The sequence below is a fragment of the Camelus ferus genome, chromosome 8 (genome assembly GCF_009834535.1).
Source record: "Camelus ferus isolate YT-003-E chromosome 8, BCGSAC_Cfer_1.0, whole genome shotgun sequence".
Taxonomy (NCBI): Eukaryota; Metazoa; Chordata; class Mammalia; order Artiodactyla; family Camelidae; genus Camelus; species Camelus ferus.
In genome coordinates, this window is record NC_045703.1 from 48,273,641 (window position 1) to 48,286,861 (window position 13,221).

The 13,221-nt window shown below is 42.4% G+C and overlaps 1 protein-coding gene across 11 annotated transcripts in view; it reads right to left on the reverse strand.

Annotated features, from left to right (window-relative positions):
• The window catches only part of SLC2A12 (solute carrier family 2 member 12), a 55,388-nt gene that overhangs the window by 27,644 nt on the left and 14,523 nt on the right, over positions 1-13,221 (reverse strand). For 4 of the 11 annotated variants that reach the window (XM_032484960.1, XM_032484962.1, XM_032484964.1 and 1 more), the window contains exons 2-3: positions 7,181-8,521; positions 4,429-4,518 (exon numbers count right to left, since the gene is read on the reverse strand). In XM_032484960.1, coding sequence (XP_032340851.1) covers positions 4,429-4,518; positions 7,181-8,521 — 1,431 coding nt within the window. Of the gene's footprint in view, positions 1-1,361; positions 4,130-4,428; positions 4,519-4,736; positions 4,826-7,180; positions 8,522-13,221 lie in introns of those variants that run through there. The other 7 variants (XM_032484963.1, XM_032484961.1, XM_006188538.3 and 4 more) reach the window with 5 other exon arrangements.

Consider the following 13,221-nt stretch of genomic DNA (forward strand, 5'->3'; position numbering starts at 1 on the left):
AAAGGATTTACTTCTATTACAAGCCATAAACTCTAGAAATGAAATACCTGAGCAATAATCGCATCAGGTTAATAAGTTTTATAATGCATTCAGGATCTGGTATGAAAACCTTGCTCTTAATAAAAATCCTCTTTAAATTCCAACTGGTTCATGCCAGTGCTCTAGAATACAATTGTTGGTGATTGAATTGGAATTCTTATGGTATATTTCCTTTAGAAAAGAAAAAATAAACTACAACATGCATATGGACATAAATGACTAATTCTTAGCAGGTTGAAATGAAAAAAGGACAGTGATTCAGATTCCTTTTAAAAATTCTGGGAGAATTGATAGGATGTGAATTAAGTGCTTGTTTTCCTTAGAGGGCAAGTTAGGGATTCCGTCTCCCGCCGACTACCTTCTAGCCTCAGGCATGGATATCCCCCACAGCCCTTGGAACAGCAATTACAAGTTGAAGAAAACACACGATGAAGAGTTATTTCCTTCTTTCAAACCCAAACCTCCTTCAACCCTGAGATATTCCACCTCATCAATATTGCTTTCATTCTGAGAAATGCTCCAAAAAGACTCTCTTCTCCACGTGAAAGCAAAAGGCTGAGGTGTCTAACAAAATCTGGAACTTCTTTTAGATTCTCTGTGTCTAAAATTTCCCCCAAATTCTTTGTCTTGACAAAGAACTGCCCTCAACGCCTCCAACTACTTACTCGTTTCTGAGCACGGCTAACACCCCAGCATCTTTTCTTATAGTCAAAACCAGGGAGAGATTTTTAGAACTCATGCCCACATGGTGGATTGTTTTGCAAAAACTTGATGGTTTCAGGAGGAACAGGAGTTTCTGTGGCAGCCTAGTGTGCCTAGCTTCTGTGATAATTAGCCTACCCACTAGATAGAGAGCTTGACACAGGTGGAGAAGCACACTTCGAGATCTTTCTTGCATCTTCAGCTTAGTTTTAAAGTTCTTCTCTTCCTCCCCTCCTTAGAAACAGAACTGCAACTCTGCATGGTTTTCAAGCAGATTTATACAGTGCTCGCTTAAAGGGACAGAAGGAAAAAATATGAGATGTCGTTCCTCCCCTCAAAGAGCTCACAATCTAGTAACCACATTGTGGTTAATAAACCAAGTAAACCTGCAAAGCAATACATTAATACACTAAATACACTATTTCACTAAGGACTAAATTGTGTTATCACAGGGTAGCTTCCATTTACATCATATGTTACAGCATCCGAAGCACCTGCACATGTGCTTGCTCCCTTGATGCTCGCCTATACGCTGCGAGATAGGACGGGTATTATTATGTCCAATTTACGATTAGAGGCAGCTTTGGAGGAGATAGATGACTTAAAAATCACATAATCAGTAGGCAGAAGAACTGAGATTAGAACCTAGGTTTTCTGACTTTAGACTCAGGTTCTTTGTAGTCCAGAACTGCTCTATGCTGGAAGTAACTAGTACTTCATACAAATAAAGACCTTGAAAAAAAAAAGAAACTTTGAGAGGTTGAGATCACACAGATTTAGAACTCTGAGCTTCTGAAGCCTAATTCCATGATCTTTCTACTGTATCTCTCATCCTGCAGGGAAAAGTAGCATGATTTTCAAAGTTCCCCATCATCGCCCCCAACTCCAGCAGGGCATCTGCACAACTCCGGGGGACATCACAGTCCATGGAGTTGTGTTCCAGGGCAACCACTCACATAGTACATATAGATCCCACATGGGATACAGAGAATGGTGCCCCCGGGCACCTTGTTTTTTTTCTATAAAAGAAAAATGCTGGGCCAGATAATTTCTGATCTTCTTTCCGTCTTGAAAGGCATTTGACTTCTCTGATATGGTAGAAAGTGGGAAGCCATGGAAGATTTGTGAGCTGTGGTGACATGAGGAACCAGGTATTTAAGGAGTACTGGTATGGAGGATGGATGGGCATGGGAAAAGCCTGGAAGGGGAAAGCACCACAGGAAGGGTCTCCCAGTAATCTAGGAATGAGATGGGAAAGGGTAGACTGGGATGGCAGAATCGGGAAGGAAAAGATTAACACAGGAACCATTTGTGAAGGAAAATCCAAGAGCATTTGGTCATTGACTGGATTGAGAAACGGCCCCAGAACATCAGACCTGAGTGACTGACTCATGGGAAAGAAAGGCAATTCCCCCTGGCCTGAGGGGAATGAGAATTCAGCATTGTCTTCTTTGTGTTTGACTGACAGCGAAGCACCAAAATGGAAAAGTCCAGCACTCATTGGGGAAAAAAAGAACAAGAAGTCATGTTAGGCTACAGAACTGGAGATACGTGACAGTCATCAGCTCAAGGGAAACAATTAACGGTCCTGAGAAAATAAATAGGAAAGTTTTTGTAATGCATTAGCTAAAGAGTGTTTTTCGGTTTTATAGCTAAAGAAACAAAAGCCAAGAGACACTAATGAAATGACCTCACCTCTTTTTAAGAAGTGAATGGAATGGAATCTACTCATATATTTTATAAGACATGTTTTAATGAAAAGAAATAAACGTCTATTACAGCAATTGAAGACAGACTACAGGGCCTTTGGCATTCTGACATATTTCTTTCTAGATTCGCATCTATTCTCTTAGCCCCGAGTGCATCACTCTGGCCATTTTGTACTGGGTCAAAGTAGCTAAGCTGGAACTACATTTCCCAGAATTCCCTCCCCTGTGTAGTTCTGGGTGAGGGTTGGCAGGAAGAGAAACTAGCATGAGATTTAAAAGTCCAAAGTGACACTCAGCCCTGTGCTTGGGGGTTTGGTGCCCTGGACAGCAGTGCAGTTTGGACACACTGTTATGATCTGCTGGTTCTCCTTGCTGGCGTGGGGGAGCAGCTAGTGTGCCCAGATTGCCTCTTCCAACTTCTTGGCAAAGCTGTGTGGAGGACGACACCAGCTTTTCTGTAGGTGGCCCACATCGTTAGAACTGACGCGGTGAGACAGATGTGGGTTCCAGTTTCTTCTTACAAAGTCCAGTTTGTCCTAGCAGGGTCCCTTGTCTTTGCTCCCCTCTGCTCTGAGTCCAGCTTTTCCGCCACCTACCCTGCTGACCTGCAGAGACGTCAGGCTGCCACCAGATGCAGAGGCCACAGGCTTCCATGGTCTCCACCCGCTTTTCCCTGTGGCCCTGATTAGTGACTTCCTCCTTTTCCTCTAACCATCCCCTTCTTGATCTTTGCTTTCTCAGTGGCTGCCACAATTATGTGCTGTCCAATCCCTGTAAGAAATTCCTTGTCTCATATCACTCACAGTGGTTTTTCTTTTCTGATAAAATTGCTCACACTGTCTTCTTATCCAGGCCTTTCTACACCCAGCCTCCCTTTAATTGACTGTACTTTGTGCATTTCACCTATTCTCAAGGGATCATTAGCTATCAGAAAATGATGATGAAATTTTAAAATGCACCTTGGTATTTCTAAACATCTGGGATGATACACTGAGAGCCAGTGTTAAAGCACAGGCTACGGGGAGGCCTGGAGACACTACGGAGAGGCTTCCGGTACCTGGTCTGAAAGCCTCCACAGCACCTAGAAGTGCCCAGTTCCTGCTGTTAAAAGAGAGGGAGAGAAACTCTTATCTTGTTTAAGGCACTGCTATTTGGGGTCTTTGTCATAGCCGTGCTTGAATTCTAACCAATATACACATTGATCACTATTTGAATCAAGTTCAGTTATTCAAGTAAATGCACACCAAAACCTTCTGCATTCTTGTCATTTATTTTCCTCCTTCTCCACCCTGCAGCTCAGCCTTATGAAAAAGGTACCTGCTCACTCACCTAGCAGAGCTTTGGAAAAGGAGAGATTGTCTCTATCTTTTTATCAAATGCAGAGTGGCCCATTGAATAGCCTCATGCAATGGACAATGATACACTATTTTCATTCTTATTTCAAATGTATCTTCAAGGAGAGGACTGAACTAACAATTATCAGTTACTCGCAACACCAACACAGTTCTGCCTATTCCTGTCTTGGACATTTCAGAAGACAAGAGATGTTTTCATTTATTTGAGCAAGTCCCTTAACTTCTCTGAGATACAGTGTCTTCATTTATAAAATCTGGTGAATTCTTTCTTCCCAAGCTTGTCGTGAAGATAAAATGAAGTACTCCAAAATATGTAAAAAGTTCCTAGCACAGTGTTTGACATAAGAGGTATCAATAAATATTAGTTGAATCTAAAACTTAAATTATATTTTTTTAAAAAATTAGCGGAGAACACTATATGAGGAATTCTAAAAGGTAGATAACAAACAGCCTCCCATCATTTTCTTCCAAAATCAGACTGAGTTTCCTGAAAAGGGGAAATCTTGCTCTAATACAATAATGTATCAAATGATATGTGAGTGACTGAGAATTTACTGCACTTCTCAGAGTTACCCAGAAAACAAAAGAGAAGAAGAGTAGGATGAGCTTGGGAGGACTCTTACCATGAAGAGGTTGGTTCTGAAGTTTAAGTTCAGTGTCTCTCATAATATAATGTGTGCCATGTTCTGACCTCTGCCAACCTGAGAGGTTCTCTGAATGAAAACAAAAAGAGCATCCTTTTCTTAGATTCTTTGTTGGTTCTTGATGTTTCAAAAGATTAGATCAAGAAAATGATTGTAGAAAGAAAATACATTTAGTTCTAGGGTGAACAGATGTGGGGGGGGGGTAGGGAAGATGCTGGCCAGGTAACTCAGTGGAACAGTAAATACCACCTGAAGTTTATCACAGGAGCAAAGCTTATTGTACTTACTGATACAGAAAGGGTCACAGACAAGGTTAAGTTGTTCCTTGGTACAAGTTGGCATTCATATCTTGCCCTTCTAATAGACTTTAGAGTTTCTGAAAATAACAATGTAAAAAAATGTGCTTACTCAAATTTCATTAGATTTATGTTATCAGAGGAGCTATGCATGTATTGTTATTGACTGAATGTTTATGGCTCCTCAAAAGTCATATGTTAAAACCCTAATCCTCAGTGTGGTGATATTTAGAGATGGGGCCTTTGGGACGTAATTAGATCATGAGAGTGGTGCTTCCATGATGGGGTAGTTACCTGATGAGAAGAGACACAAAAGACCTAGTTTGCTTGCTCTCTCTCACTCTCCCCTCCAGAGAGCAAACAATCTGCCATCTACAAACCAAAGAGGGCCCCACCAAGAACTGAATCTCCTGCCACCTTGATTTTGAACTTTCCAGCCTCCATACTGTGAAAAATAAATGTTTGTTGTCTAAGCCATAGCAACTCAAACTGGTTAAGACAAATATCTCACAGGTCCACACCCAAGATAGCTGAATCTTGACATAATGGTAGAAACCTGTTTCCAGAAACCTACTCACTAATGATGTTTATCATTTTCAGTCTTAAAAAGCAAGCTCAAGGTCCAGGAACAAGCCAGAGAGATCAGAGGCTGATAGCATTGTAGTGTTTGCTCTGTCTGCCCCTGCAGAGTTTTACAGAGAAATCTGTCTACTCATGGTGCCAAAGGAAGGGACAGTCTCTGGTCATCCGTGTTTTAGATCATGTGGTCCAATCTTTCCACAGCTGATTGGATGAGAACAATCGTTTATGACTTGGCACAGCAAAGATCAGAGTCGATCAGATTTCCTGTCAGGAATTTGAATGAATCAATATCTAGAGACTGATCTCACTTAGAAATGGGAGTAGAAACTGAGAGATGAGGAAACGGAGTTGGAGGAGAGGCTGTATGGGCCACGTGCAAATCCAGTTACTAATTAACTGAGATTAAGCAGGCCCAACCTGCTGCTCCTGGCCAGAAAGAAGCAGACACTGGGGGCACAGCTCAATCCATTCAACCATTCGATTGTAATCATCTTGAAGACAGGGACAATACCTGTCTTGTTCATTACTGTTTCCCTAGCATTGAGCATTGATCCTGGTTATTAAAAAAATTAGTCACTCAGTACATATCGTCTGAATGAATAGTTAACAGTGGATCACTAGAGCAAGCCCTTCCAGAAGCACAGTCCGGTGCCAGCACCAGAAACCTATGGCCATGCGATTCCTTCTCCTTCCACACAGCCTATGTTTTCTTATTGTTCCTGAACATCCAACATGTCCCTTCATTTGAGCAAATCTGTCTGCTCCTTGATCATTGCAAACAAAAGTTACAATACCAACTCTGTAAGAGAGGAAAGTGAGGAGGAAGGAAGGGGAGGGAGAGGAATGAGAGGTGATGGTGGGAGTTAAGGGTGGTAGACGGAAACCACCCTTGATTTTTAAGCACATCATTTTCTAGAGAGATGTAAAAAACCTCACAACTTCCCTACAGAGAGGATTAGACTCTGCATGTGAGGTGAAAAATGAAAGAACTGCAACACACAAACTATTCAAGCAAATTCTAGAGAGTTTGCTCAAGAGAAGTGTTTTAACTTTGTCTTTGGAACAGACTGACTATATCAAATCAAACCAAAACCGTTCGTACTGTGTTCCATGGGTACTCCTTGACTCCCCTTCTCCTGTTTAAGAGGCAGAGTAAAGTATCCTGGGGGGTTACTCTAGTGATCAAATGTACTTAAAGAAATAATGCATCTTCTTACCTGTAATAATTTCTTTTAAATTCCTTTCTTCTTCATTATTACTGGAATGCATCATGCACTCACTATTGTGTCTTTTTTGTTAAGGGGGGAGGTAAGTAGATATATTGATTTATTTAATTTTTTAGAGGAGGTACTGGGGATTGAACCCAGGACCTTGTGAAAGCTAAACACACCCTCTACCACTTGAGCTATCCCCTCCCCTCCACTATTGTGTCTTTAAGGAAATCTAAACACTTTTTTTTTCTTCCACTTATGAAAAAACTCAGAATGATATGAAGGGAAATGTTGTCCCAGCAAACTTTGCTTTCATAAAACAATATATTCTCTTGGGCAATAAGTATCTTTCAGAGTCTGATTCATTCCCAATCAATTGGTATTAAAGTATCCTCATGTGACAGATAATGAGAAACGAATCCTTGCTTGAGTACTAGCCCTGCACATTTCCCAAAGCAGAGATAAGCCAAATGTACTTTCCTCATCAACAGAAACATCAGGTGGCCAATATTATCCCCATCTTGCTTCTGGTAGTTCTATGTATGAAGTACTATAATGGCAGGAGGATGCTTTGATTGGTCAAAAGTAATACACGACATTCATAAGGGCAGAGAAGGAAGGAATGAAAAATTAAATACTTACTTGGTCCTAGCCCAATTGAAAATGCAGCAACATAAACAAGCAAGCTGGCTAAGGACAGCCACTTCAAAAAAGCTGGGACATCGGCAGCGTCTGTGACCATCTGGTACTCAGTTTGGCTTAGTCCAGCATTTGGTGAGGATGCCAAGGTCATCTCTCCTCTCTTATCCATGTCATTTCTTGTGGGCATTAGTGAGCTTCTGCTGTGGGAAGTCATCCCCTTAAAGGATTCTCTAAGACTGTCGTTGCTGGCTGACAGGTTACCTGGTCCATAAAACACAGACTCATCCAAGGATTGGTTGATAGGACTATGGTGTCTGCAGATATTGGTGAAGTTCACGTGGATTTTGAGATTCACAGTGCCCATGGTCACCAGTGAAACTGCCATCACAGAGGAGCCGACACAGAGGAAGGTTTTGCTCCCAACGTGGTCTACAAGAAGGGTGGCCGGGATGGTGCTGATGACCTTGACAACCCCAACCCCCGTGGAGGCGAGGCTAGCTGCCTCATTGCTCTGGAAGCCAACGGACTTCAAAACAGTTGATGCATAGAACAATATGTTTGGCTGCCCAGTGACTTGCACAAAAAATACCAGTGTTAAGCCTATCATTACTCGAGCCCTCATGTTGTCCTTGGAACGAAACAGATCCCAAAAACTATACTGATATTCATCTTTCAGGGAAGACTTTATCACAGTGAGTTCCTCCGTCGTATCGGAGATGGCTCTCAACTTTCCGAGAACCTTGCTAGCAGCTTCCTCGTGTCCCTTCATCACCAGAAACCGAGGACTCGGAGGAAGAAAATACATGGCAATCGCTTGCAAAACTCCCAAAGGAATGACAAGGCCGAACATGTACTTCCAGCCGTGGGAAACATTGGCAAAAGCGTAATTTGAGATGTAGGCAAAAAGAATGCCGATGACGATCATCAGTTCGTTCAGTGACACAAGAAGGCCTCTTCGGTGTTGGGGAGCAATTTCCGCGATGTACACGCAAGTGGCGATGGAAGAGAGTGAAATGGAAACCCCTATAGCGATGCGTCCCACTATCAGAGTTGTGTAAGATAAGCTGAGGATCAAGACTAGGCTTCCAAGTCCAAGCAGGCAGGACGACAAGATGATGGCGGCCCTCCTTCCATACTTGTCAATCAGGACCCCTCCGACGAGAGAGGCCAGTAAAGCCCCAACGAGGAGGGAGCTCACAACCATCTCCTGCTCGTGGCAGGTCAGGGCTAAAAGGGTTCTTATCTGAAGGAGAGCCCCGGAGATGAGCCCGAGTTCATACCCCACCAGGAAACCGCTGACAGCAGCCGTGACAGAGGACAGGAGAGTAAACACCCCGCAACCTAGGAGCAGAGAGGAGAAATGGGTCAGTTCTGAATTGGTCGGATGCAGACTTAACCTTGTGTAACTACAATTTTCCTAGTGCTGAGTATAAACACACCTATACTTATAGTCATATAATACACTAATCAAAGCACGATTACATAAAGAAGGAAAAAATCCTTTTTCTTTCATTCTTGGGAGACAAAGGGATGGAGACATTTAGAGAGTTATTTCCTTCCATTTGTGATTTGCTTTTGGTTTTAGTTTCGAGCAGACAGATATGCAAGATAAGCAGATGATAGATGATGAGAATTGAACAAACAAGAACACAGTTTTGTTCCTGCCTTGGCGCTGGATCAGAAACTCAGCCAGCCTGGTTTCTTGGGTCCCACTCTCCAAGGCAAACCGTTGAGGGCAGGATAGCAGGGAGGAGCCTCCACAAGGGCTACAGTCCACACTGTGTAACCTGGGGGAAAATGAAGCACAGTCTCCCAGAAACCTGCCCTCTTGTCTCCTTGTGACACAGGGAAGAACAAATCTGACACCACACGAGATCTGTTCTTTTGGCTCTAACCCTGTGCTCTATTTCCTGTGCTTAGTCAAGCTAGTTCTGCACCTTTGGTAAAAGAATGTTGCCTATAGCCTGAAATATGCAGGAGAGCCCATTCTCAAGCCTCTGACCTTTAAGGGTATAATACTCTCCCATTCATACAGAGATTAAAAAGTTGCAGAACAGAGAATAACATTTGTCTTGTTGGAGGTTTACAGGAACATCATGACCTGACCTAGGTGGACAGCTTCAAAAACAGGATTCCGTCACCAGGAAGTTTGCAACAACCAACCACACCCTTCCCCTTTTTAGTATAAAAGGAGCTTGAATTCTGACTTGGGTAAGATGGTTCTCCAAGATGTTAGTCCCCTGTCTTCTCGGTCTGCTGGCTTTCCATATAAAGTCATTATTCCTTGCCTCAACCCTTCATCTCCTGATTTCTTGGCTTGTGCTGAGGCAAGCCGAATGAGTTTGGACTCGGTAACACTTGGCCACAATCAGGTTACCATTGACTTTTGCTGAAACATGTGAGCGTGTTGGGGGAGGCTGGGCTGTGTCAGAAAGGAGGGAGGAGTGGGTGCAGAGCCGGGACCAGTCAATACCCATGACTCACTCTGAGTGAGGAGGAAGGGGCATTTGACATGGGGAAGAACAAGAGGGACTTCGTATTGTTCCAGTCTTTCCAGGTTAAAATCTGAAGGAAAATGGCAAAATGTTAACAGTCATCAATTTTCAGTGGTAGGTACCCAAGTGCTTGTTGCATATTCGTAACTTGTCAAAACAGAGGCTAAAAGAAATAAAAAGTAGAGGGAAGAGTATCATGGGCAGAGGATGCAGTAGTTTCCAGGGCCTGAGCTCAGGGAAGCTCTCGCCGTGTTTCAGGAACTGTCAGGTGCCAAGCCACATGTGGGGCACAGCAGGAGCGTGGAGAGGGAGGTGGGAGAGGGCATCAGGGTACATGGGTAGGCACAGAGGGGGCACTTCATGCAGGACCTGACCTGGCCAGTCACAGTGACAACTTTTTACTGCATTCACAGTACAGTGGGGTCAATGCCCACTGGCCAGTAAGAGGGAAGACACTCCGAGTTTCTTGCTGCTGGGGAGAGACTAGTCCTTTGAGGGGCAAGACTGGTAGCAGGGAGTAGTTTGTCACCTTAGTCTTGACAAGAGATGGAGCTAGATTAGACTTGGGTGTAAGGAGTGGAACTGGTGATGAGCAGACAGATTCAAGATTTAATTGGTGGGGAGGGAATAGCTCAGTGGTAGAGTGTGTGCTTGGCATGCATGAGGTCCTGGGTTCAATCCTTAGTACTTCCATTAAAATAATAAAATAATTAACTAATTAATTAATTAACCCAATTATACCCTTTACCCCCCAAAACAAATTAAAACAAACCCCAAAATGTGTTAATTTGGAAGTTAAAATGATGAGACTTGCTCATGAGCTGGCAGTGGATGGTAAGGAAGTGGGTCAGAGCCTACATACATATACATATATACCTGAATCACTGTGCTGTACAGCAGATATTAACACAACATTGGCTAATCAACTATAACTCAATAGAAAGAAAGAAAAGAAAGAAAAGAAAGAAAGGAAAGAAAGGAAAGAAGGAAAGAAGGAAAGAAGGAAAGAAAGAAAGGAAGAAAGGAAGAAAGGAAGAAAGAAAGGAAGAAAGAAAGGATGAAAGAAAGAAAGAAAGAAAAGGAAGGAAGGAAGGAAAGGAAGGAAGGAAGGAAGGAAAAGAAAGAGAAAAATTTTAAAGCACCGAATATTTAGATGGAGGAGCAAATAAAAATGCAATAATCCACAACAAAATAAAACTGATGTTTGAGCATTGTGAACACAAGCCATTAAACTGAAATTAAATCAGCAATTTATGCAGCTAATCACAAGACAAATATTTAACACCATTACACAGCAGGCATTTTCCTAGGTACTAGGAGATATCTCTGTATATCTCGCTATATATGTATCACAATGAAACAAAACATGTGGTTCTTGCCTGCCAGGAAACTGAACATTCTGGTGATATCTCTATTTTCTATTATTTATTATACACTGTTTTAATTTTCACTTGCAAAAGGACTTTTAAAGTACTCTCACACCCTCAATTTCCACATATTCTTTTTTCCCCAGGTGATCTTAAAATCCTCAACAACAAATGCTTCTACCACAAGGAGAACTGGGTCAAATTTTCACATTTGGATAGAATATTGTTTTGTAGCTCTTCTTGTCATTGTTTATCTGTTTGATGTGTTGATTAGGGTGTGTGCTTTGGCAACTGGTCTCCAATATTTGGATTGGAGAAATAAGTGATTGTGGAGGCAGGCTGAATGAGGCACCCCAGAAGCAGATTTAGAGGGACAGCGGGCAGCATGGGGATAAGGAGTCAAGGACATGGGGGAAGAGGTGCCAAAGCTGCGTGAGAAGCATAAGACGGTCTTTGCACCTTGTCCTTCTCCTTCCCCTTCTTAGTTTCCCCCTTTTGTTAGATGGGAAATAGTGCTTCCCTACAAAAAGAAGACCCCTTGAGATACAAGAGTTCCTTCCTTTGATGCTCTATTATCCTACTTTAGAGAGAGTCTGAGGTGGTAGGATAAGGAGGAGAAGGGGTAATGGGTGAAGCAAGTCCCAAAGCCAGCTGCTTGTGGTCTGGGGGAAATATCTCCAGACAGAAGAGAGACTCAGCTTTTTCTTCTGCTTTCTGGGCTTAGCTTCATATGCTTAGTCCTTTTAGTCAGCATTCACAGGACACTGACAGACCAGGATGTGTGCAAAGGGTCTGGAAACCACCCTGGTTTGTCAATATCCCTCTTGAGATCCAGCAGCTAGCACTGAGTATAATTCTCTAGAGATATAACAAAATTGTTTCCATATGAATTGATAAAAAATTTCTTTTTATAAAATTACAAGTTAAAAAACTATATATCACAGCATTATCTATCTATCTATCTATCCATCCAACCAACCATCCATCCACCCATCCACCCATCCATCTAGGCAAGTTGTCTTCAAAAGCTTAAAAAATTGCAGGATATTCTGTGACCTTATTCCTACAAGGGAGAAAGGAGGGTGCCAACATAGGCTATATGCTACATAATTAAGTTAAGATCTTCATTTTCTGAATTTTATTTGAAAGGTATAGCTTCCCCATTATATACTTTAAAGGCTAGTGCCCCTAACTAGCTTCCCCACTCATGTCACAATGGCTGCTTATTACTGCTGAAATTCCATTGCAGTTCTCAAGTTGCTCATTCAGGATTTGGAATTCTAATTCATTGTGAAGTCTAGTCCCTAAAGCATCCGAGATTGTAAGACTGTGACATCTTAGGACTTACCCCAAGGGTTTGGTGTTTTTCTTTTTTTTCTTTTCTGTGTCTACTTTTTAGTTAATGATGATAGAAGCAAGATGTTAATGCCAGAAAGCAGAGATAACTTTTCCAAAAAATCTAATGGAAAACAAGAGGAAAAAGAGATGTTTGCCTAAACACAAATGTCGGAGTCTGGGGCAGCTGGGTGGACTGAGGAGAAGTCAGTGCTAAAGGAGAGAGTCGGGTGAGGAATCATAATTAGAGCCTTTTCAAAAAACACACAGCCCTGAGTTCAGCCTGTACTTAAGGTTCATGGTGAAGTTTAGCATTCCTGGCCATTTTGTTCCTGACCTTGCTTCACAAGGGCTCTTCCTTTTACATCCCTGTGTTCTCCCAAAGTGTCACAGGGAATTCTCAGCCTTTTGTGGACATCACAGAAGTAGAAACTGTCTGGAAATTTGCAAGTGGTACCCACAGGCTATTGGGTCACACCCACACTCCAGGTCTTGCTGCCTGGCTAGACCAGCTGTGTTCCTTTTGATGCAATGAGGATTCCTTAATAAGATAATAAAGGAAAACTGTTCCTATTGAAGATGTGATCACAACCAAGAGGCTTTATGCAAATGAGCACTGAGACCCACACAGAAGGCACAAAGGACAGGCAACCCCCACAAGCTCTGAGGCTGCAGCCGCTTCCACCACAATAGCTGCATTGTCTGCTGCTCACGGAGACTCAGATGAAACCACAACTTTAATTGGCACTCATGCAAAACACTCCATTTTTCACAATATTTGAGTTTCTGGCCGCTTCCTTCTTTGCTTTCTTTCCCATATGCCTATCATAGCATATGCACATAA